Source organism: Boleophthalmus pectinirostris, unplaced genomic scaffold (genome assembly GCF_026225935.1).
Source record: "Boleophthalmus pectinirostris isolate CB_2022bp ecotype Guang Dong unplaced genomic scaffold, ASM2622593v1 HiC_scaffold_488, whole genome shotgun sequence".
In the NCBI taxonomy this organism is placed as follows: domain Eukaryota; kingdom Metazoa; phylum Chordata; class Actinopteri; order Gobiiformes; family Gobiidae; genus Boleophthalmus; species Boleophthalmus pectinirostris.
The window spans coordinates 7,554-25,000 of NW_026571394.1; the positions used below are offsets into that span (position 1 = coordinate 7,554).

At 39.7% G+C, this 17,447-nt stretch overlaps 3 protein-coding genes across 5 annotated transcripts; all 3 read right to left on the bottom strand.

Moving 5' to 3' along the window:
* Window positions 1–247: 247 nt before the first annotated feature.
* On the bottom strand, window positions 248–5,183 carry casp3a (caspase 3, apoptosis-related cysteine peptidase a). The gene is made up of 6 exons (XM_020932909.2): window positions 4,978–5,183; window positions 4,485–4,633; window positions 2,508–2,636; window positions 1,952–2,127; window positions 1,759–1,870; window positions 248–1,191 (listed from the first exon to the last, which is right to left on the bottom strand). Exons 1-6 carry the CDS (start codon window positions 5,034–5,036, stop codon window positions 962–964), a joined length of 855 nt encoding a protein of 284 aa, XP_020788568.1. The 5' UTR covers window positions 5,037–5,183; the 3' UTR covers window positions 248–961.
* A 124-nt stretch (window positions 5,184–5,307) lies between these two features.
* LOC110167596 (oxysterol-binding protein 1-like) lies at window positions 5,308–13,912 on the bottom strand. Of its 3 annotated transcripts, none has more exons than XM_020932960.2 (18): window positions 13,746–13,912; window positions 13,012–13,182; window positions 12,730–12,938; window positions 12,479–12,641; window positions 12,297–12,408; window positions 10,256–10,454; window positions 10,073–10,178; window positions 9,931–9,994; window positions 9,585–9,752; window positions 9,235–9,480; window positions 9,018–9,138; window positions 8,771–8,874; window positions 8,613–8,708; window positions 8,341–8,525; window positions 8,037–8,266; window positions 7,687–7,734; window positions 6,710–6,876; window positions 5,308–6,631 (listed from the first exon to the last, which is right to left on the bottom strand). In XM_020932960.2, exons 2-17 carry the CDS (start codon window positions 13,143–13,145, stop codon window positions 6,734–6,736), a joined length of 2,328 nt encoding a protein of 775 aa, XP_020788619.1. In that variant the 5' UTR covers window positions 13,146–13,182; window positions 13,746–13,912; the 3' UTR covers window positions 5,308–6,631; window positions 6,710–6,733. The 3 variants fall into 3 exon arrangements, with proteins under 3 accessions (XP_020788619.1, XP_020788620.1, XP_020788621.1); XM_020932961.2 differs by having other exon boundaries at window positions 13,012–13,187; XM_020932962.2 differs by lacking the exon at window positions 7,687–7,734.
* Window positions 13,913–14,050: 138 nt separating this feature from the next.
* Window positions 14,051–16,787, bottom strand: sart1 (spliceosome associated factor 1, recruiter of U4/U6.U5 tri-snRNP). The gene has a single exon (XM_020932984.2). It carries the CDS (start codon window positions 16,478–16,480, stop codon window positions 14,177–14,179), a length of 2,304 nt encoding a protein of 767 aa, XP_020788643.1. The 5' UTR covers window positions 16,481–16,787; the 3' UTR covers window positions 14,051–14,176.
* Between the last annotated feature and the right edge of the window lie 660 nt (window positions 16,788–17,447).

Consider the following 17,447-nt stretch of genomic DNA (forward strand, 5'->3'; position numbering starts at 1 on the left):
GTAGGTCATATGAATGATTCCACTTAAAAATCCTGCTTTGTAATAACATGTTTTTAATCATATCTTCTGAAAGGGAAACATTTTGCTAGCAGGAAGCTGAGGGGTTTAAACAGGAAGGAGTTGTAAGCTTTATCCAGACTTTCGACATAATGAGTGATCTATAGGGAAAAAAAAAACGGAAACATTTGAATTTCTGTTGTTTCACAGAGAAATATTTAAACTGAATTGAAGAGTCCAAACTTCTCAATTTTATGACACAGCCAGTGAATAGCGGTATTTATTTATATAAAAAAAGAGGATTCCAATAGAACAATTGTACAAAGTTGCATTGCACAAAGAAGGCATGATTGAAATTTACCATTAGTATAAACATTGACCTGAAAAACAGATTAATCATTCAATTATTCTGTTTAATGTAGCTATACAGCCCATACTTGTTTTCCTTTAAACCACACAGCAACAATACCCATGCAAAATTGTGTTCCAAATTCCACTAACAGTGTACAATACAAAAGTAAAAGATACAAAAGTAAAGTAAAACCTGAGCTTGAATTCAAATGTGTACTTGACAAAGTCACACCATGTAAAATGAACTATGCACTAATAAATAATGAGTTCAGTCGGAATTGACAGGCATAAGCAGAGGCACACAAGAGACTTCATTTGAAGAGCTGACCTTAAAACATGATTCTGAACAGCAGTCTTGTATGCTTGTCGGCTTAAGTATTTATCCCTGAAGATTGTATAGTGTTAATGTATAGACCTGGTATTGTTATAAAACGGCTACATGATTTCAAATATTCACAATAGAGATAGTATCCTTCTTGTCTTATGCACCTTGATGCCAAAGCGATTGTAAAAACAGAACTGGGTGTGTACGTGGTAACTCAAAACTATCACTGAAGTTTATAACTTCACAAAGGCTTAAAATGGCTCAGATATATGTCAACTTTTGCAACTATCAAGCAGTAAAGTACATCTCCTTGGTCAGCATTGACACAATGCATGGGATCTGCTTCTTTGCATTGAAGCCTGGCGTGTTGGAGACAGACTCAAACTCCACTGCCACCTTGTGGTTGACGCGTGTCATGATGTGCAGGAGCTCCAGTTCTTTTCCATATTTACTAACCATATCACAGAGAGACTGCATGAACCACGAGCCAGTCATGGTGTTCCTCCAGGAGTAGTAACCTGTAAGAAAAGAGTAGTGATGAGGTGGAGGAGTGAACATACATCTATTAGGAAACAATAGTATCATTGATCATGAGAAGGGCTGGCAATTAATCAAATATTATTCAAACTGATTTGACATTCACTTAAAATGGACAATGATCAGCTCAAGTCTGTTTTATCGATACATCTACAGCCAATCCTCTCTGTAAAAGTATGTGGTTTGGAACAGACTTAAGATTTTGGGGGAAGAAATTAGACTATTTCTGTGAAAAAGTATGTCTTGTTTACATTCAATAAATTAAAACATATTTTTAATTTGTGTCTGAAAATAATTGTGAAGCCGTGATCAAATAATACAAAGAGAAAAAAAAAGATGAGCGAACACAGATGAGCGAACACATTTTGAAAAAATGATTCTTTCCCACTTTAGTCAGTGAACTGAATATTGCTACACTGAAAAGGTGGAAAAATTGGATGATGGGCAATACTGTGCGCATGTTAATTCTGTTTTTGTTCTATATATAAAGAAAACTTTAAAATTATAATAATAAAAATGATGGTGTGTAATATGTGTGACATACTGACCAGGAGCCGTAGAGTAGGCGTACAGAAAATCTGCCTCCACCGGGATCCGAGTGGTTTCATCGTCTGCACTGTCTGTTTCAATGCCTGCATCCAGATCAGTCCCCCTACAGGCCTGAGCAAGTCAAAACACAAACAATACAATAACACCATGTTACCAGTGCTACCCCACACATATCTATTCACGTGTGCACACCTGGATGAAAAAGAGCTTGGGCTTTCCCACGAGGGACCTGCAGCGATCGCCTCTGAACAGTGATGTGAGGTATCTGAGCTCTATGGAGCCGTCTGTGCCGAAAAATACACCCTCATCACCATGGCTCAATAAGACACAGATGAACGAGGCTGCATGGCTGTGGTCCTCCTTTGAAACTGGAAAAACACCATCATGTTAGACTGTGTCAGAAAGCTTGAAGGAGGATATTGTAGAAGCATCAAATACATGTGTGGTCTAATTTTAGCTGGTAGGGATGGGCAATATATCAATTCCAATATCTGTACCAGTGATAAATACCAGATATTAGTATGGGAGAAGTTTGAAAAGACTAATGAGTAAAAATGTCAGGAGAAGAGCTGTTAGGCTAAAATATGGCTGTATGTTTACACAATCACGCAAATTATTTATTTTCCAGATAAATACATTGTTTTATGTTAAAATATATGATATCGTTATTGAGAAAATCCCAATTCAGTTCTCAACAGTTTACGTGACTAGATGTTTAAAATTAACCAGGAATTATACTGAGGCTTACCAGCTGTTAAGACCTGCTTCATCTGCTCCACTGACTGATCGTTGTAAACCTTCACTTTGTAGCCCAACTTGGCAAAGACTTTCATGGCGTTGGCAGCATCCACGTCCGTGCCATTGCGCTGGTTCATGCCTAAAACAAGAACACAAAATATATTTTAAATTAAGAGCACAGGTTTCTGGTGGATGGTATGGTAGATTGTTTGCTTGCAAAGTTCCACAGTATAGCAAATATCTTATCTATGACGATGGAGAAAAGTAGATGACACCACCAGGCCAAGTTACAAGTCAGGTTTGTGGAGAGGTGAGTCCACTCACATTAACAGTGCAAGTTTTTCAATGTATTTCTTATCAGTGAAAACATGTAAAATTGAATAAATGCATTACAGTTTGGTCAAAAGATTCCTTAAACTACCTGCCTCTATGCTGAAAAAAATGTTTTTATAGGCATGTTATTTTTAGCCATTTCAGACATTTCATTGACTGGATCAAATATACTTAGGTTCTTAATTCTGATTGCCTGATAAAAACAGTAATCTTATAATTAATGAGGGCTTATCTTGATAACAGCCCCCCTTTCAAAGTACTTCTCAAACACATAGCATTGGATTCCCACTGGGGCAGATATATAAGGTGACATAACAGTGACTCCTGCACAACCTTCACTGCACAAACACAGTGATCATCTCTGCATCACATAAAGTAAGTCACACTGGTTTAACTTCAAACTCAGAGAAAGCCTTTGAAACCAAATTGAGAATATAATTGTGATAATTCTCATGCATTACAAGTGTATATGACAGGACTACGTATTTCACTAAAACCTAATCAACAGAATAGTTTAAGCCTTGCTCTATCTACTTGGACAGTTTTGGTGAAGTTGGAAATTTTATATGCAGGTTGAACATGGGCAGCAAATGTGACATATGTAGAAGTTATTTAACTAGTAACCATACTGTAAAATATGTCCATAGCTTTTTTATTAGCTTAATAGCAGTGGTGTTTTGATACATAAAACATTTTGACAATCACCTTTATTTGTTGATTTTACCTGTTTGTCCCTGCATTTAGGTGGATTTTTATAACATAGATAGATTCCTTTTTAGAAGTCAGAACTGTAATATTCAACTTGTATTTTTCAACAATTTCACAAACTGCCACTTAACTGATATCAGACCATGATCCATATTTAAACACTCTCCCACTAAACAAAGTAATAATAATAGAAAATAATCAACATCTGAATCTATCACTTTAAGTCACGCCAAATGCTTCCACATCAGATCAGGCAGAACAGCCCATAGTAATTAGTGACAATGTGAGCCTGACTTGCTATTGTTTAAGCCTACAGGTGCAACAAAATGGGTACAGCCAAGTCAACCTTTTTTTAAACAAAGCCCTATTTGTTAATCTCAGGGATTCAATGAAGGCAAAAGAGAAACTAAAATCTCTATAGGGGACTTAGGTATCATGGTGGAAAATTTGACCTAACTGTAATAAAATCTTAATGACTGAAGGAAGAAAATTAAAAATACATACACACACACACACACACATACAAATACAATAACGATAAAAATAAAATAAATACTATTATTGGATTACAATAAAAACTGCTTATTGTGTTAAGTAGTAGTGGAGAATAAGTATCTCCTTGTTTTTAATATAGCTAGACATTATTATTATATGGTTACTAGTCATGAGCTTAGCCCTTCCTCTTTCCATCTTGACAGAAAGCTAGTTTGACCTGGGGTGGGATGTTTTCTGGACAACTTAATTTGTCATATTTGCATCAAGACTTTTGAACTATAAGAGACGAGTGCTGGAATCTAACATTTTGGAGAGTAAATATAAAGTATATGTTATAGTATGGATGACTCTGTAATATGAAGCCCTTTATCACCTCACTTTACTGTTTTGAGGTACAGCCTACACTGAGAGAGAATAACACTGGGTGAGTAGATGGGAGAATGTGACTTACCTGTGCCCCTGTCAAAGTTCTTATTGTTGATAATAATGCATTGTCCGATGCTGGCATAGTCCAGGCTGTACCTGAAGCTGTGGGGGGCAGCCTTAGCGTCCACTTCCGAGGGACCAGGGCCAGGAGACATCATGGGAGACACAGAAGACCTACAACAACACTCATTAGCTTCACACGTATAAGTACAGCCAGAGAATAGTGTTACGGGAGGCTAAACATACAACCTCGCACGTAACTCAGGTATATACAGACTATCTATCTATCTATCTATCTATCTATCTATCTATCTATCTATCTATCTATCTATATCTATATATATATATATATTCTTTGAACTCATGAGAATATAATCAACTCATTTGAACATAATTATCAGTGGACACACAGCTGGAGGAGAAACAAGACCCGAATCGATGAATTCGCGAATAAATGAGCAGCAGCTTTAGTGCCTCTGCTGGCACAATGGACGCGTTAGCTTGAGTCTCACACTCACTGTTTTGTGTCCTCTTTCCTTGCGTCTGTGCGGTCGTCTCCACGTCCATTAGCCGACATGATTTAGATCAGGTCAGAGCTGCTACACATACAACTTTTAGCTCCAAAACACACAGCCAAAAGGCAAACCGCAAACACGATGAGGAGTGAAACTAACGGCTGCTCAGCTGTGTCCGGGAGAGACGATCGTAAACAAAGATGCTGATGTCACAGTGCACTCAGGGCTGCTTTTACTTGATGGCGCCTCCCCCGTACACTCTCAGCATTACAAGGGGGAGGTTATTCAAATATCATATTAGAAGGAAGTGATTTAAAGATGACAGACCCCGGATGTGTTTTGAACAGACTTTAATTTCTATAGAACACTGCTAAAACACTGCATTAAAAAGACAACCTAGAGGAATGACACAGTGCACATAAAAATTAATGTGTAGACCCTGACTAGACATTTATATTAGAAACATACTTCATACTTAATCATATTTTACATAGAGTAAAGGCAAAGCCTGAATTGTGAACTACAGCTGCACTGCCCGGCAGTGATGTGCAGAACTTTGTCCTGAACAGGGAATGAACTGATGACGGTCACTACATACACATTCAAAACACATATACACAAGAACTAAAGAGCATGTCTACAAAGATACTCAACAAGTGAAACAAAAACTCAGCAGAGAGAAATCAAACCAACTGAACAGAATTAGTGTTATGTCAACAGAGGTACTAACAGAATTTTTATTTAAATTAAATTAAACACACTGGGCAGCTCTACATATTAATATTGATTATATTTGTAAACAAAAGTGCATACGGTCTCTCTCACCCTGTTCTTTTCAAAATTCTGTACTTCGTCACATACATACACAAATATGTAGTATCATTTTGTGTCAGTGTTCTGTTAAGTACACTTGAGAATGTCAAATAAAATAATAGATTTTAAAATGAACCCATTCAGTCGCTCAATGCTGATGACAGTGGGTAAGATAGACACTAGCATGTTAAATCATTTCATATCTGAACATTTGTTCATACTGAACATTATGCCACATGTAATCACAGAGGCACTCTTATTGCTGTTAGAAAAAGTACAAGTGCAGCACAAATGGAAAACACATAGATTAAAGCTATGCTTGAAATGTTCACAGGAAATCAGGAAGACCTCTCCTCACAGCTTACTGACTCCTCACAGTTTACTGACCTTCACTAAATAACATCAATATCACAGGCAGCTCCAGCTGTAACTCTGGGACGTTGTTTTTTAAAGTGTACCCTCATAAAGGTCAACACGAGACAGATTATGGAGCTTTGCATCTGAAAAAACTACACATAGTAATCACGCAAATGTGTTATATCACTTGAAATGAACTGTCAGACTAAATTCATTGAAATGTTGTACGCATGACGGCATGTCCATCTTTGCTTTACTCGTTACAAAGAACTTCAGTCTTATTTAAAACAACATCAATGTGGATCAAAATCACCTTACTAGTAAATGCTTAGTCCGAAGCACTAAAGTATTTTTAACTGATTTTATTTGAACACGAGTAAGTAATGTGTAATAAATACTGGAGTGAAATTTGAAGTGACAAGATATTTAGTTGTGTTGGGGGTGTGGTCCAGATTCCATATCTGAAACTGCCTTGAGCCTCTCACAGCTGGAAGACAATAGAAAACAGAGTAAGTGTGAGAGAGAAGAGTATGATAGTTGTATTTGTAAGAAGTGCTCTTTTCACCATTTCATTTCCTGCAATGCAGTGTTAAAAGATGTCTGGACACATGTCCCAGTTGCCCTGCTCCTTGGTTTCCCAGTAGCCTCCTTTGTAGACGTGTAATGTCTCCCCAGACACAGGGTCAGTTATCTTCTCAAACCACAGCGCTTGGTAGTTATCTGGGTGGGTGCCTAAAAAGATTAAAAGCAGGCTTAGTTGGTCAAACAATTTCTAAATTAATAACACACAAAGAAATAGCAGCACACACAATGGACATCAGGCTGCAGGCGTGCAGCTTTAAAGGACAATTGTCTAAAGACCAAACCACTTCCACATTGGACTAGTATGTAAGCATTTGGCTTTACTTGACTGAAAGTGTTTCATCTGTTGAGGGTGACACGGGACCAGGGTCAGCTTTTAAGCTTTTAAGTAAACATCGTGTTCTAGTTTACTGGTACTAGTGTTCTACCATCCTACAGTACTTGCTTTTAACATGGGCTCCAGGATGACCTTCTTTGCCTTCCACTGTGAGAGAATGTTAAAATAGAGAAAATGAAATAAAAGAATAAGTACAGCAAAAGTGTCTAAATGTGAAGTATGTAATGTATAAGGCTACTTGCTTAGGCAAGAGAAAGCTGTTGGTCCGTATGGGGCTGGGGGGAAAATGAAGGATGAATCTCCTGTTGTAAAAATTATCTAAATCTACATAACTGACAGCATATATGACATGTAAGGGGTACTTGCATGCAACAGGTGTGAGAGGGGGAGTGTCCTCAGCGTCAGCTGCACACCAGCACAAACAGTGTCAACCCTCCACCCAAAACCCCCAAAGAGTTTGTTCACCAGTGCAACTTTGCGTGCTCAATAAAGTTGAACACTCCAATCAAAAATCTCTTAACATCAATTACTGGATATTAGTGTTGATTTCTTTTGTTACTGCCACAAAGCTACACAGGTGCTTGTTAAAATACACACAAAATGAGAGTGGAAATGATACTTGCTTTCATCAGAAACCTCACTGGGTTGATTGCCTGGCTCCAATGCATCAGCTGAATTAAGCACAAACCAGTGGGATGGGAAAAGATGAATCAACATTTTAATCATACTAAATCTATCACATATTATACTATAGTGTCAGACTATTGTACTTTTATACATTATAATACTAAGCTAATGTACAAGCTAATTTCCTAGATTTTGTGCTAAACTCATGACTGGTGAGGGCAGAGGACTTGCTTTTCAGAGGAGAGTCCTGATCCAAGTCCTTATCGACAGCTAAGTGATGAAGTAGAGATGGTGTACAGAGATGGATAAATTTGTCAGTATAAAAACACTGAAGCTCCTTACATACCTTCCTCCGGAGTGTTGGCAACCTTCACAGCCTCCCTCTCCCTCTCCTTGCGGGCTGTGCGTTGTTTCTCCTCTAGCCTCTGCTTCTCTGCATTAGCCTCGTCCCATCTCCCTTCCTCCATGAGCCTCTGGTCGGGGCGTCGCCGGCTGTCTGTGGGTGCCACGCCCTCCTCTGGCTCGTTCAGAGTTAGTGCAAGTGATGAGAAGTAATACATGTTTTCAGCTCCCTCACTGTCAACAGAAAATTATTAAATGAATGGCTCAGAAGATACCAGAAGTAACAATGTAAAGTGTGCATAACTTACGGTAATGCGTTCTTTCTCCAGATCTCTTTGGGTTGGAGTGTTTGGTACACTGGCCTCTGTTTGCCTTCTGTTCCATTCTCACCTATGCTGCTCTGCATCACCTTACGAAGCTCCATCTTCTCATCCCAGGTTCCAGACAGCACATAGTGGGCTTTGCCATCTTTATCTGTCACTACGCCTGAAACCTGCAGAAAATGTATTGACATGATTGTTTTCAATGGTCAAGTATGTGTGATGTGAGGTACAAAATGAGGGTAAATGAAAAATCTCACTTTTCTGGGTACGTCTCTGGAGAAGTAACTGTAAGGTGTAAACTTGAGATGGCAGCGGTCTCCTGTCTTGTGGTTCACTACATCGATCTCACCTGACTGAAATACAAAAAGACATGGTAAGGACTGTTGTAGGTGGGACCGCACATGTAACTCCTTACCTGGTCAATCCATAGTTTTCCAACAATAATGTTGTGTACTGTTGTTGTAACTTTCTTCCAGGAATAGTGATTTTTACTTTTGTCAAATAAACATTGTATAGCACCTAGAGAAAGAAATACAGCAGGTTCTCATTCCAAACTCACAGCAGCATTGCAGTATTGAATTGTGAAGCTTGTCACATGAATAGACAAACAGAATATCTGAACTTTGGTATGTGCAGGAGTGTGTATTGCCTTGACCACTCACCCAAAGGCATAATGGAGAGATATTTCCCTCTAAACTTGCTGGCTAAAGTAATCTCTTGTCTCAGGGTCCACCCCTTTTCAGAGAAAGCATGGTGAGCCGCAGCTGGTGGATGGTGACTCACCTGGGCAAAAGGAGACCACAATATTTGTCTAGGATTCTAATCATGTTTTACATTTGTACCTCGGGCAGTAATAATGTGCATTGTGCTTTGTCATACTTGTTCACAAAGGGAGCGGTAGCCACTCTCTTTGAGTCTGTCCAGCTCAAATGTCTCTCCCAGCAGTGGATTAAAGGGTTTCCCTGTGCGGAGGACTGTGGTGGAGTAGGAGGACACAGTGAATGCAGCTACATAACACATCTGTTCCAAAGAGCTGTGACACTTTGCTGCTTTGTCCAGCAGCTCATAATACTCCAGGTCTTCTGAGAGGCGTTGCAGCATGGACAGGGGTTCGTTAAAGTTTACCTGTAAAGCAATGACATGACATGAGTGACAGGACCAGGACAAAATTCATAAAAATGACATCAACTGCTGCTTATAATAAATTTTAACTAATATAAGCTGCTTACAGGCATTGGTATCTTTGAGAGCTCCTTCCCAATACAGTTCTTCATAATGCTCCACAAATTCAGATAATAATTTGGCTTGTCTGGGATACGTGTGCGTCTTTGTCGAACAGGCTCTAGCTCCATAGACAGTGGGGAGTCTGGATTTGATGCCAGAGACAGCTCATCAAACTGGACAATAACAAAATAAAAGAAATCATGTATACAGGAATACCCACAGATTTTTCTGAACTAGAAAAAAAATTATTTTCTCGCCTGGTGCCCCAAGAAACTGGGAAGGGAAAAAAATGCTTCTTCGGGTTTATGTGACCCTGAGGAGAGCATGAGGGCTAAACTACAGGAAACTTACATTTACTGACTGATCATCCATTCCAGTCTCACAGCTGATCCCGCTGACATTGCTGCTAGAACGCCTTAAGAAAAAAATGCACATTTAACAAAATACATTCAAAATAAGCATCAGGCTTGGTGCAAAAATATACCACATTTACTTGTGATATTTGGGGTCAGCTGGAACAGTAATGAACTCTTCCATTGCATCAAAAAACTCATTGTCATCGTCTTCATCGCTGGCGTCGCCTTTTGCAGATGAAGTGCCTACAATCAAATTAAAGGCATTTACATATATTTCAATGTTATGCTTGGAAATGTTGCAAAGAACATTTTGTTTTTACTTTTGGTTGCTAAAGATGGGTTGCTGCATGAGTTGGGCAGGACTGTTGCTCCTCTGAAGGCCCTCTCCAGGTGGTTGTGCTGTTTGGCTAACTGCTCCAGTGTCTCTTCTAACCGGATCTTCTGTTCTCTTTCTGTCTGTATAGCTTTCTGCCAGCGCCGGCTGTGGGTCTGGGCAAGTGAGAGGAAGTCCCGGCATGCCTAGAGAGACAGAGAAAGAGAGAACTGTAATTGGAGAAATTAGTAAACCTATACAATATCCAAAATTCTCCAACTTGATTTTAAAGGTACACCATGTAACTTGTTTCCTTGAGAGTCAGTGATATTGCTGAAAGATTTAAATATATGGCATTAAAGGTATCAAGAACAGACGTGTTCAAAATTGTTGGTACTCCTCTGGTAATGAAAAGAAAAATCAACAATAACTTGAAACTAAGAAAAGCAATAATAAATAAAAAAAACAAATACTGAAAAATAACTAATGAAAATCAGACAGTTTTTAAATTGTTGGTCAATAGAATAATTTAAAAAAACAAACTAAACTAAATAAACTGGCCTGGACAAAAATGGAATCCCTAGAAAAGACAGTAAATAGTTGGAAAATAGGAACATGTTAAACTTGTGTGTCCTCTAATTGGCATCACAGGTGTCTTCAACCTTATCCTCAGTCAGTCTGCTTGTTTAAGGGTGACATGTTATCATTGTGATGTTTGGTGACATGATGGATACAACACTGAGCATGGACCAGAGAAAGCGAAGAAGAGAACTGTGTCAGGAGACTAGAAAGAAAATGATAAACAGGTTAAAGATAAAGGCCATAAAACCATCTCCAAGCAGCTGGATGTTCCTGTAATTACAGTTGCACGTTATTCAGAAGTTTAAGCTAACCTCCCTGGACGTGGCTGCAAGAGAAGATTTATGACAAACTGGTCATGGGAGAATGTCCTTTGGATAGATGAGACAAAACTGGTGCTCTTTGGCAAGACATGTCAGCTCTATGTTCACAGACGCAAAAATGAAGCACAACAAGAAAAGAACACTCTCTCTACTGTGAAGCATGGAGGAGGCTTGGTTATGTTCTGGTGCTGTTTTGCTCCATCTGGCACAGGGTGTCTTAAATCTGTGCAAGGTACAACGGAATCTCAAAACTATCATGGCATTTTGGAACGAAAAGTGTTGCCTAGTGTCAGAAAGCTTGGTCTCAGTGGTAGGTCATGGGTTTTCCAACTGGATAATGACCCAAAAGATATAGCTAAAAACACCCAAGAATGGCTAAGAACAAAACATTGGACTGTTTTGAAGTAGTTTTTCTGTGAGCCAAGATCTGAATTCTATTGAACATCTTTGAAATAAGCTGAAACATGCTGAAGGCATCCTTCAAACCTGAGACAACTAGAGCGGTTTGCTCATGAGAAGTGGGTCAAAATACCTGTTGACCAGTGCAGAAGTCTCATTGACAATTACAGAAATCATTTGTTTGCAAAGTTTGTCTCAAAAGGTTGTGCAACAAAATATTAAGTTAAGGGTACCATCATTTTTGTTCAGGCAGTTTCATTATTTAGTTTTTTCTAATGATTCTCTTGAACCACAGGTGAAAAGCAATGTTTGATTTATGTAGGACAATTTTCAGTAAATTTTTATTTATTATTGCTTTTTCAGTTTCAAGTTATTTCAGTGACCACTGTTGATTTTTCTTTCATTTTCAGAGGGTTACCGGTAATTTTGAACACGTCTGTATATCCATCTTGTCAAAACGATTCCTAGAAACATGCATTCTCAAGCATTCTTACTGTGAGTGGGGATGCCTATCCACAGATTTGATCTATAACTTGGCCTGCTGTCATCATCTACTCTCCACAGAGAAAAATTGAATGCCATATGTGCAGCATTCTCCTTGGAAGCACACAGATGGCAGACCCTCACCAGAAATATACATAATGCACCTTTAAATTACGATAATGTTAAAGTTATAATAAAATATAAATGATGATGTCTTATTGTACTTCCCTAAATGATCATCTGATTTATTTACACCAAACTTACATTGATCATAGCGTTCGAGGTGATCCTGAACAATGTTGCCCGCTCTGTAACTTGTTTGAACTTTTCAGTTGAGTCTCCTCCAACTCGAAGGGCCTCAAGTTCAGACAAAGACCTATGTATAAAATAATTAGTGTACTGTATTGTGCGAGTAGTAATCTCATTCTCATCTGCCGATCTTACACCTTTGAAGTGCAGTGCCATGCTTGACAATAAGGTCATTGCAAGTTGCTAGATCCTCTACTTTACTGTTGAGGGTTCGAAGTGTGGCCTGAATTTCTGTATTACGTCCTAAGCCTGCCTGTTCTGGGGAAGGGGCCACTATTGAGAAATCATCCCCCGAGTCATCTGAAAGAAAAAACACGAAGCATGTTTCAGTACAGATAAATTTGTAACATGGATGAGACATATGGCCTCAAACATTTCCTTGCCTTACCTGAATCAGCCTGCATGCCCACAGCTTTTGCTTTGGCGAGCTCCAGAGCAGTGATCCAGCGCTGCCGCTCAATCTCAGAACTGGCCTTTAAGTGGTACGTCTGTGCACCACCGTTAGAAATAATAAAATTACACGAGTCTTCCACAGCAATGTTAGCTGTAGCCAAATTGATAGTGCCCCGACATGTGTGGCCCATCTCTGCCTGTGTCCTGAATGAGAAGTAAAAATATGAATAAATAATGCATTCATATTTTTTATTATTTGTTATGAATTCCAACTTACCTATAATAAGACAAAAGGCCATTGCTGAGGACAAACCACCGTCTCTGATAACCTTTGATATAATTAGTCCATTTGAAGAGCCAGCCTTTGTACATGTCCCCTGGGGTTGGGGTGGGGGGTTTGGAGTCTGACATCTCAGCAGTCTCTGTTGTCACTTGTTTAAGTTAAAACCTGTGCTAATAAAACCAGTATCATTAGACTTGCACGTGTTAACACAGGAGGCTACTGCCAGCCAGGTTACATATTCTTTAATGAGGTCTTATATCTGGTTTGATTATTTGATCATTACAAAAAGTAATATCATTTAGAAGGAGTGTTTAGAGTAAATAAAAATAACTGCATATTTCTAAAACATTTCTGTGCCAGAATCTGACTCTATAATTGACAACACAAAAGTTTTGTTTGGTTTAATCAAAAACAGTGTCCTATTTGTGAGCTACAGTATTGTGCTGTTCATTTGTTGGCCAAAGCTACTGTGTTCCACCAAAACATATTTCCCCACGAAGCACGAAAATGCCGTTATAACCTGAAACAAAATCGTGGGTTAAGTATATGAAAACATTAAAGCTACTTAAAACGGCGTCCCGTGATTAAGCTCCATGCTAACCTAGCTTAGCTAAATAACAGGAAGCTGTCAAACAGGGTGTCACGCCAAAGATGCGAATAAATGACACAGCTTCTTCAGTGTGATTTACCCAAGTAAGACAATATGTTGCATTTTGACAAGGCCTTACCGCTTTTACATGAAACTTCTGCCATAAATGCCATTCACTGCTCTCAAAAGATGATTAACCTTACTTGCTAGCATTAGCTTAGCTAGCATCTTTCAGCGGGTAGTGCAACAGATAAAACGGATCGTCTACATTGGTTCCACTCTGCGAATACATTGCAATATGATTGCAATAAACATGTTTTAATCTAGTTCAGTGGTGTATAATTTCACAAACGATAGTATATATAATATGCATGAATAATTTACTACTATTAATATTCTAATGTGTAACTTTGGTTCATCTTGTGGGAAAAAGTCAGCAACAAGTTATTTAACTCATTTATTGAATATATAACACGTTTTTATTACACAGGAAATGTAATCTCAGTTGACACCTAAAATCACTGTTTACTATATAATTGTGTATTTTTACAATTCAGTTCTTTAATGAATTCACTTAGTTATGTTGTTTGCATTCATGCTCTTTCCACTTCCACTGAGCACAATGTATGGTGTTTTTTGTGACTTCTGTTTTTCCTGAAGCAGGGCCACAGTTCCAAGAGGTGTGTCACTGCTGCTCATCTTTTTCAGAAGCACCTCCTCTTCCAACTTTTTCATCCTTCTCTCCGTTTTCATCTTTCCAGAGCCTTTTCCATGGAAACGATGTGAGAGTTGCCTGAAAGCCTCTTTTGGCGTGAGTTTACGCCCGGACTCATCTACATACTCAATCTTTACATCTGGTTTATAACCATCTTTATCCTTGAAATCTTGTGTGAAGCCTCTGTATTCTTCTCTGCGACTATATTTGTCATCAAAGCCCATTTTGTCCTCAATGCAGTAGTTTTCATTAGGCAAGGTGGGTTTCGGTGCTTTCACACGAGCCACTTTCTGCATTTGAGTGTCCAGTAAACCTTTATTTTTACACAGAAGCAAAGCAGCAGCAAGACCAGAGTTGACAATTGGCTCCTCATCCAGAATAGTGGTGGAGGCTGTTGCAAAATCAGGTTGTTTTTGCTCTTCATCCAAGTTCACTGTGCTCCAACCCACATTTTCATCCATCTCTGTGTCTGAGTCTCCACCATCCTCCTTTTCCTCCTCTTGTTCAAAGTCCATGATGTCTTCTTGGTCCTCTCTGTTACCTGAGAGACCATAGGTGGGAATATCACCGAGTGTTCTACAAAACTCGGACGTGGCATTGAACACAATGTTGTTCTTTTTGTCTGGATCGTTATCTCTGTCAGCTTTCTCTATCTTTTTGAGCTGCTGTGCCACCTTCTCTCCGGAGTCTTTGAGGAGCTGCTTTTGTCTGAGTTTCCTCTGCTTCTCCAGTTGTTTATGCAGCTCCTCCTCGGCCTCATCCTCCTCGATCACAGCTGGTTCGGGAGGTGTAAAGTCCTCGTCGTCACTGATATCCATTTCAGCCATTCTCACATCATCAGACATTTGAGGAAGGTTTACAGCCATTCTGCTTTCATCCACCTTTTCTCCTTCACCACCCTCATCATCTAGTTCCTTGCGTCCTTTTCCTCGCGCCCTGGAGCCAAAGTCAGAGCTGCGTGTGTCATCTGGGAGTAAGTCGCTTAATGTCTTTTCCTTCTTTCTGATCTTCTTCACGCGGCATTTGGTCTTTTTGAATCCGACCATCTCTTGTTCGGTGTAGTATTCAGAGGCGATGGTGAGAGCAGGCATTTCCAATGTCTGGGCTTGACTTCGGAGCGTTTCCCTCATAGCCTGCAGCTCCCGCTCCCGTTCACCATCAGCAAATCCCCCAGTGCCCAGGCGGAAGCTCTTTTTCTTTTCTCCATCAATCTCCTCATCGTACTTGGACAGCACAGACCGGTTTTTAAATGTGATCATGTCATCCACATTCTCCTCTTCCTCATAAGGCTTGTAGTCTGGCTTTTTCTTTTTAAGCTCCACATTTTTATCTGCCTTTTCTTTGTCAATCAGTCCCACGTTTACAAGAATATCCTCCTCTTCATCAAGTACACCTTTATCTTCTAGAGTCAAGATGACAGTCTGACCCTCGGCAAAGGATTCAGTCTTGTGCTGTACTTTGAGTCCTTTTAAATCTCGAGCTGAGTAGGCTGGTTTCCTGCTGTGTCCAAATTCTTCCTCAACCAGATCGCTGACACCAAACTCTTGATCCATCTCCTCCAGGAGCTTGGCGCGTTTTTCAGCCAATTCTTTTTCCTTTTCCAGTTTTCTTGTCTGTGCAACCCAGGCTGCAGTGTCATCCAACCAGTCCTCATCTGCTAAGGATTTTACTTTGCCCAATTTTTGATTGAGGATACGTTTTTCTTTCAGGGCTGCTAGCTTCTCTCGGATTTCTTTTTGCTGCGCGATGACAACAGGGTTAATAGTCTCAGCCACTACAGGATCTTCTTTAGTCCCTGCTTCTTTCTTACTTTCACCGAGCTCCAAAGGCTTAAGCCCAAGTTTTGCTCTAAGTTTGTTTGTCTCCTCGATGCTAAGTGATGCATCTCCACCCGCAGACTTGGGTTCATGTTCTGTGTGACTGTCCTCATATCCAGCATCAAGCTTTTCCTTTTTGACTCGAGGTTCACCGCTGCTGCGCTCACCTTTGCGGCTCTCACGACCACTCCGATCCCGGGACCTGGAGCGCCTGCGTTTCTCCTTCTCCCGGCCACTATCGCGCTCCTCTCGGTCCTTGTGCCGGTGCTTTTTATGTTCTCGGCGGCGATCTTCCGTGTCCTTGTCTCGGCTCTTCTCCTTGTGCTTCTTTGATGATCCCATTGTTGTCGCTAGTAGTTTAAAAAATCGGTATCTGAAGAAAAACTGCAGTCCACGCTTCCTCGATTTATGTTTATGACGCCACGTTAGCTCGCCGAAGTTAGCTCTCGGGCTAAACTATAAACAACGTATCTTTTAAATGAGTTACAAAACAAAATCTACATCCAAAAGTATCTAGTGATCAAATGGGAAAAATAAGAATTTTATACATATTCAGTTTGAGCGATCATCCGCAGCTTTTTCGAAACAAACGACAGGCAAACGAAAGAAGCCATTCACTGGAGTACGACTTCCGGTGAAATTGCGTTGTTTCCTAGAGCCCAGCCTACAGCGCCATGGAATGTGTAGCGGTGGTGTCTGGTACAACAGGCAAAGCTAGTTCATGTGAAGATCTGATCTGCAGCAATTTGGGACAGCAAGTGGCTATATTTTGAACTATGTGGATCCAGTGTAGATAGAAATAAAACGTGCCGGTAGTTTGTTTAACGGTACGGAATTGTTCAACCGGGCAACCAACATTAGCTGAGCTTCAGGTAACTTATGCCATCACAACTTGCATGGACGCTACCACAAAACAAAACCAACTGACCAACTGAATGTCTAGCTAGCTGGTTGCGATGGTCGTTTTAGCCATTTTCAGTGCATCTAGTAAAGCCAGATATAATTGGTTTAGTAATAGGGCATGCTGTTAGCTATCAGTAAAGATATTTATTATTTTCAACAGTGTCGAGACTGTCTAAGTTAGCGTCTGGTGAGCTGAAAGCTAACCTAAGTAGCATCGGTAAGCTAACGTTACTTCAACAAGCCCTGCTGATAACTTTGCAATGCTTTGCGTGATAACATATTTGTTGCCTCCTTTTGAAAGAGAATATCTGCTTTTGTTGGCTGTACCATTGATTTATTGGGTTATTGGTGTTAAAACATGTTGTCAAAGCAGCTTTTCTAATCTCAGTTTTCAAAGCTAATAGAA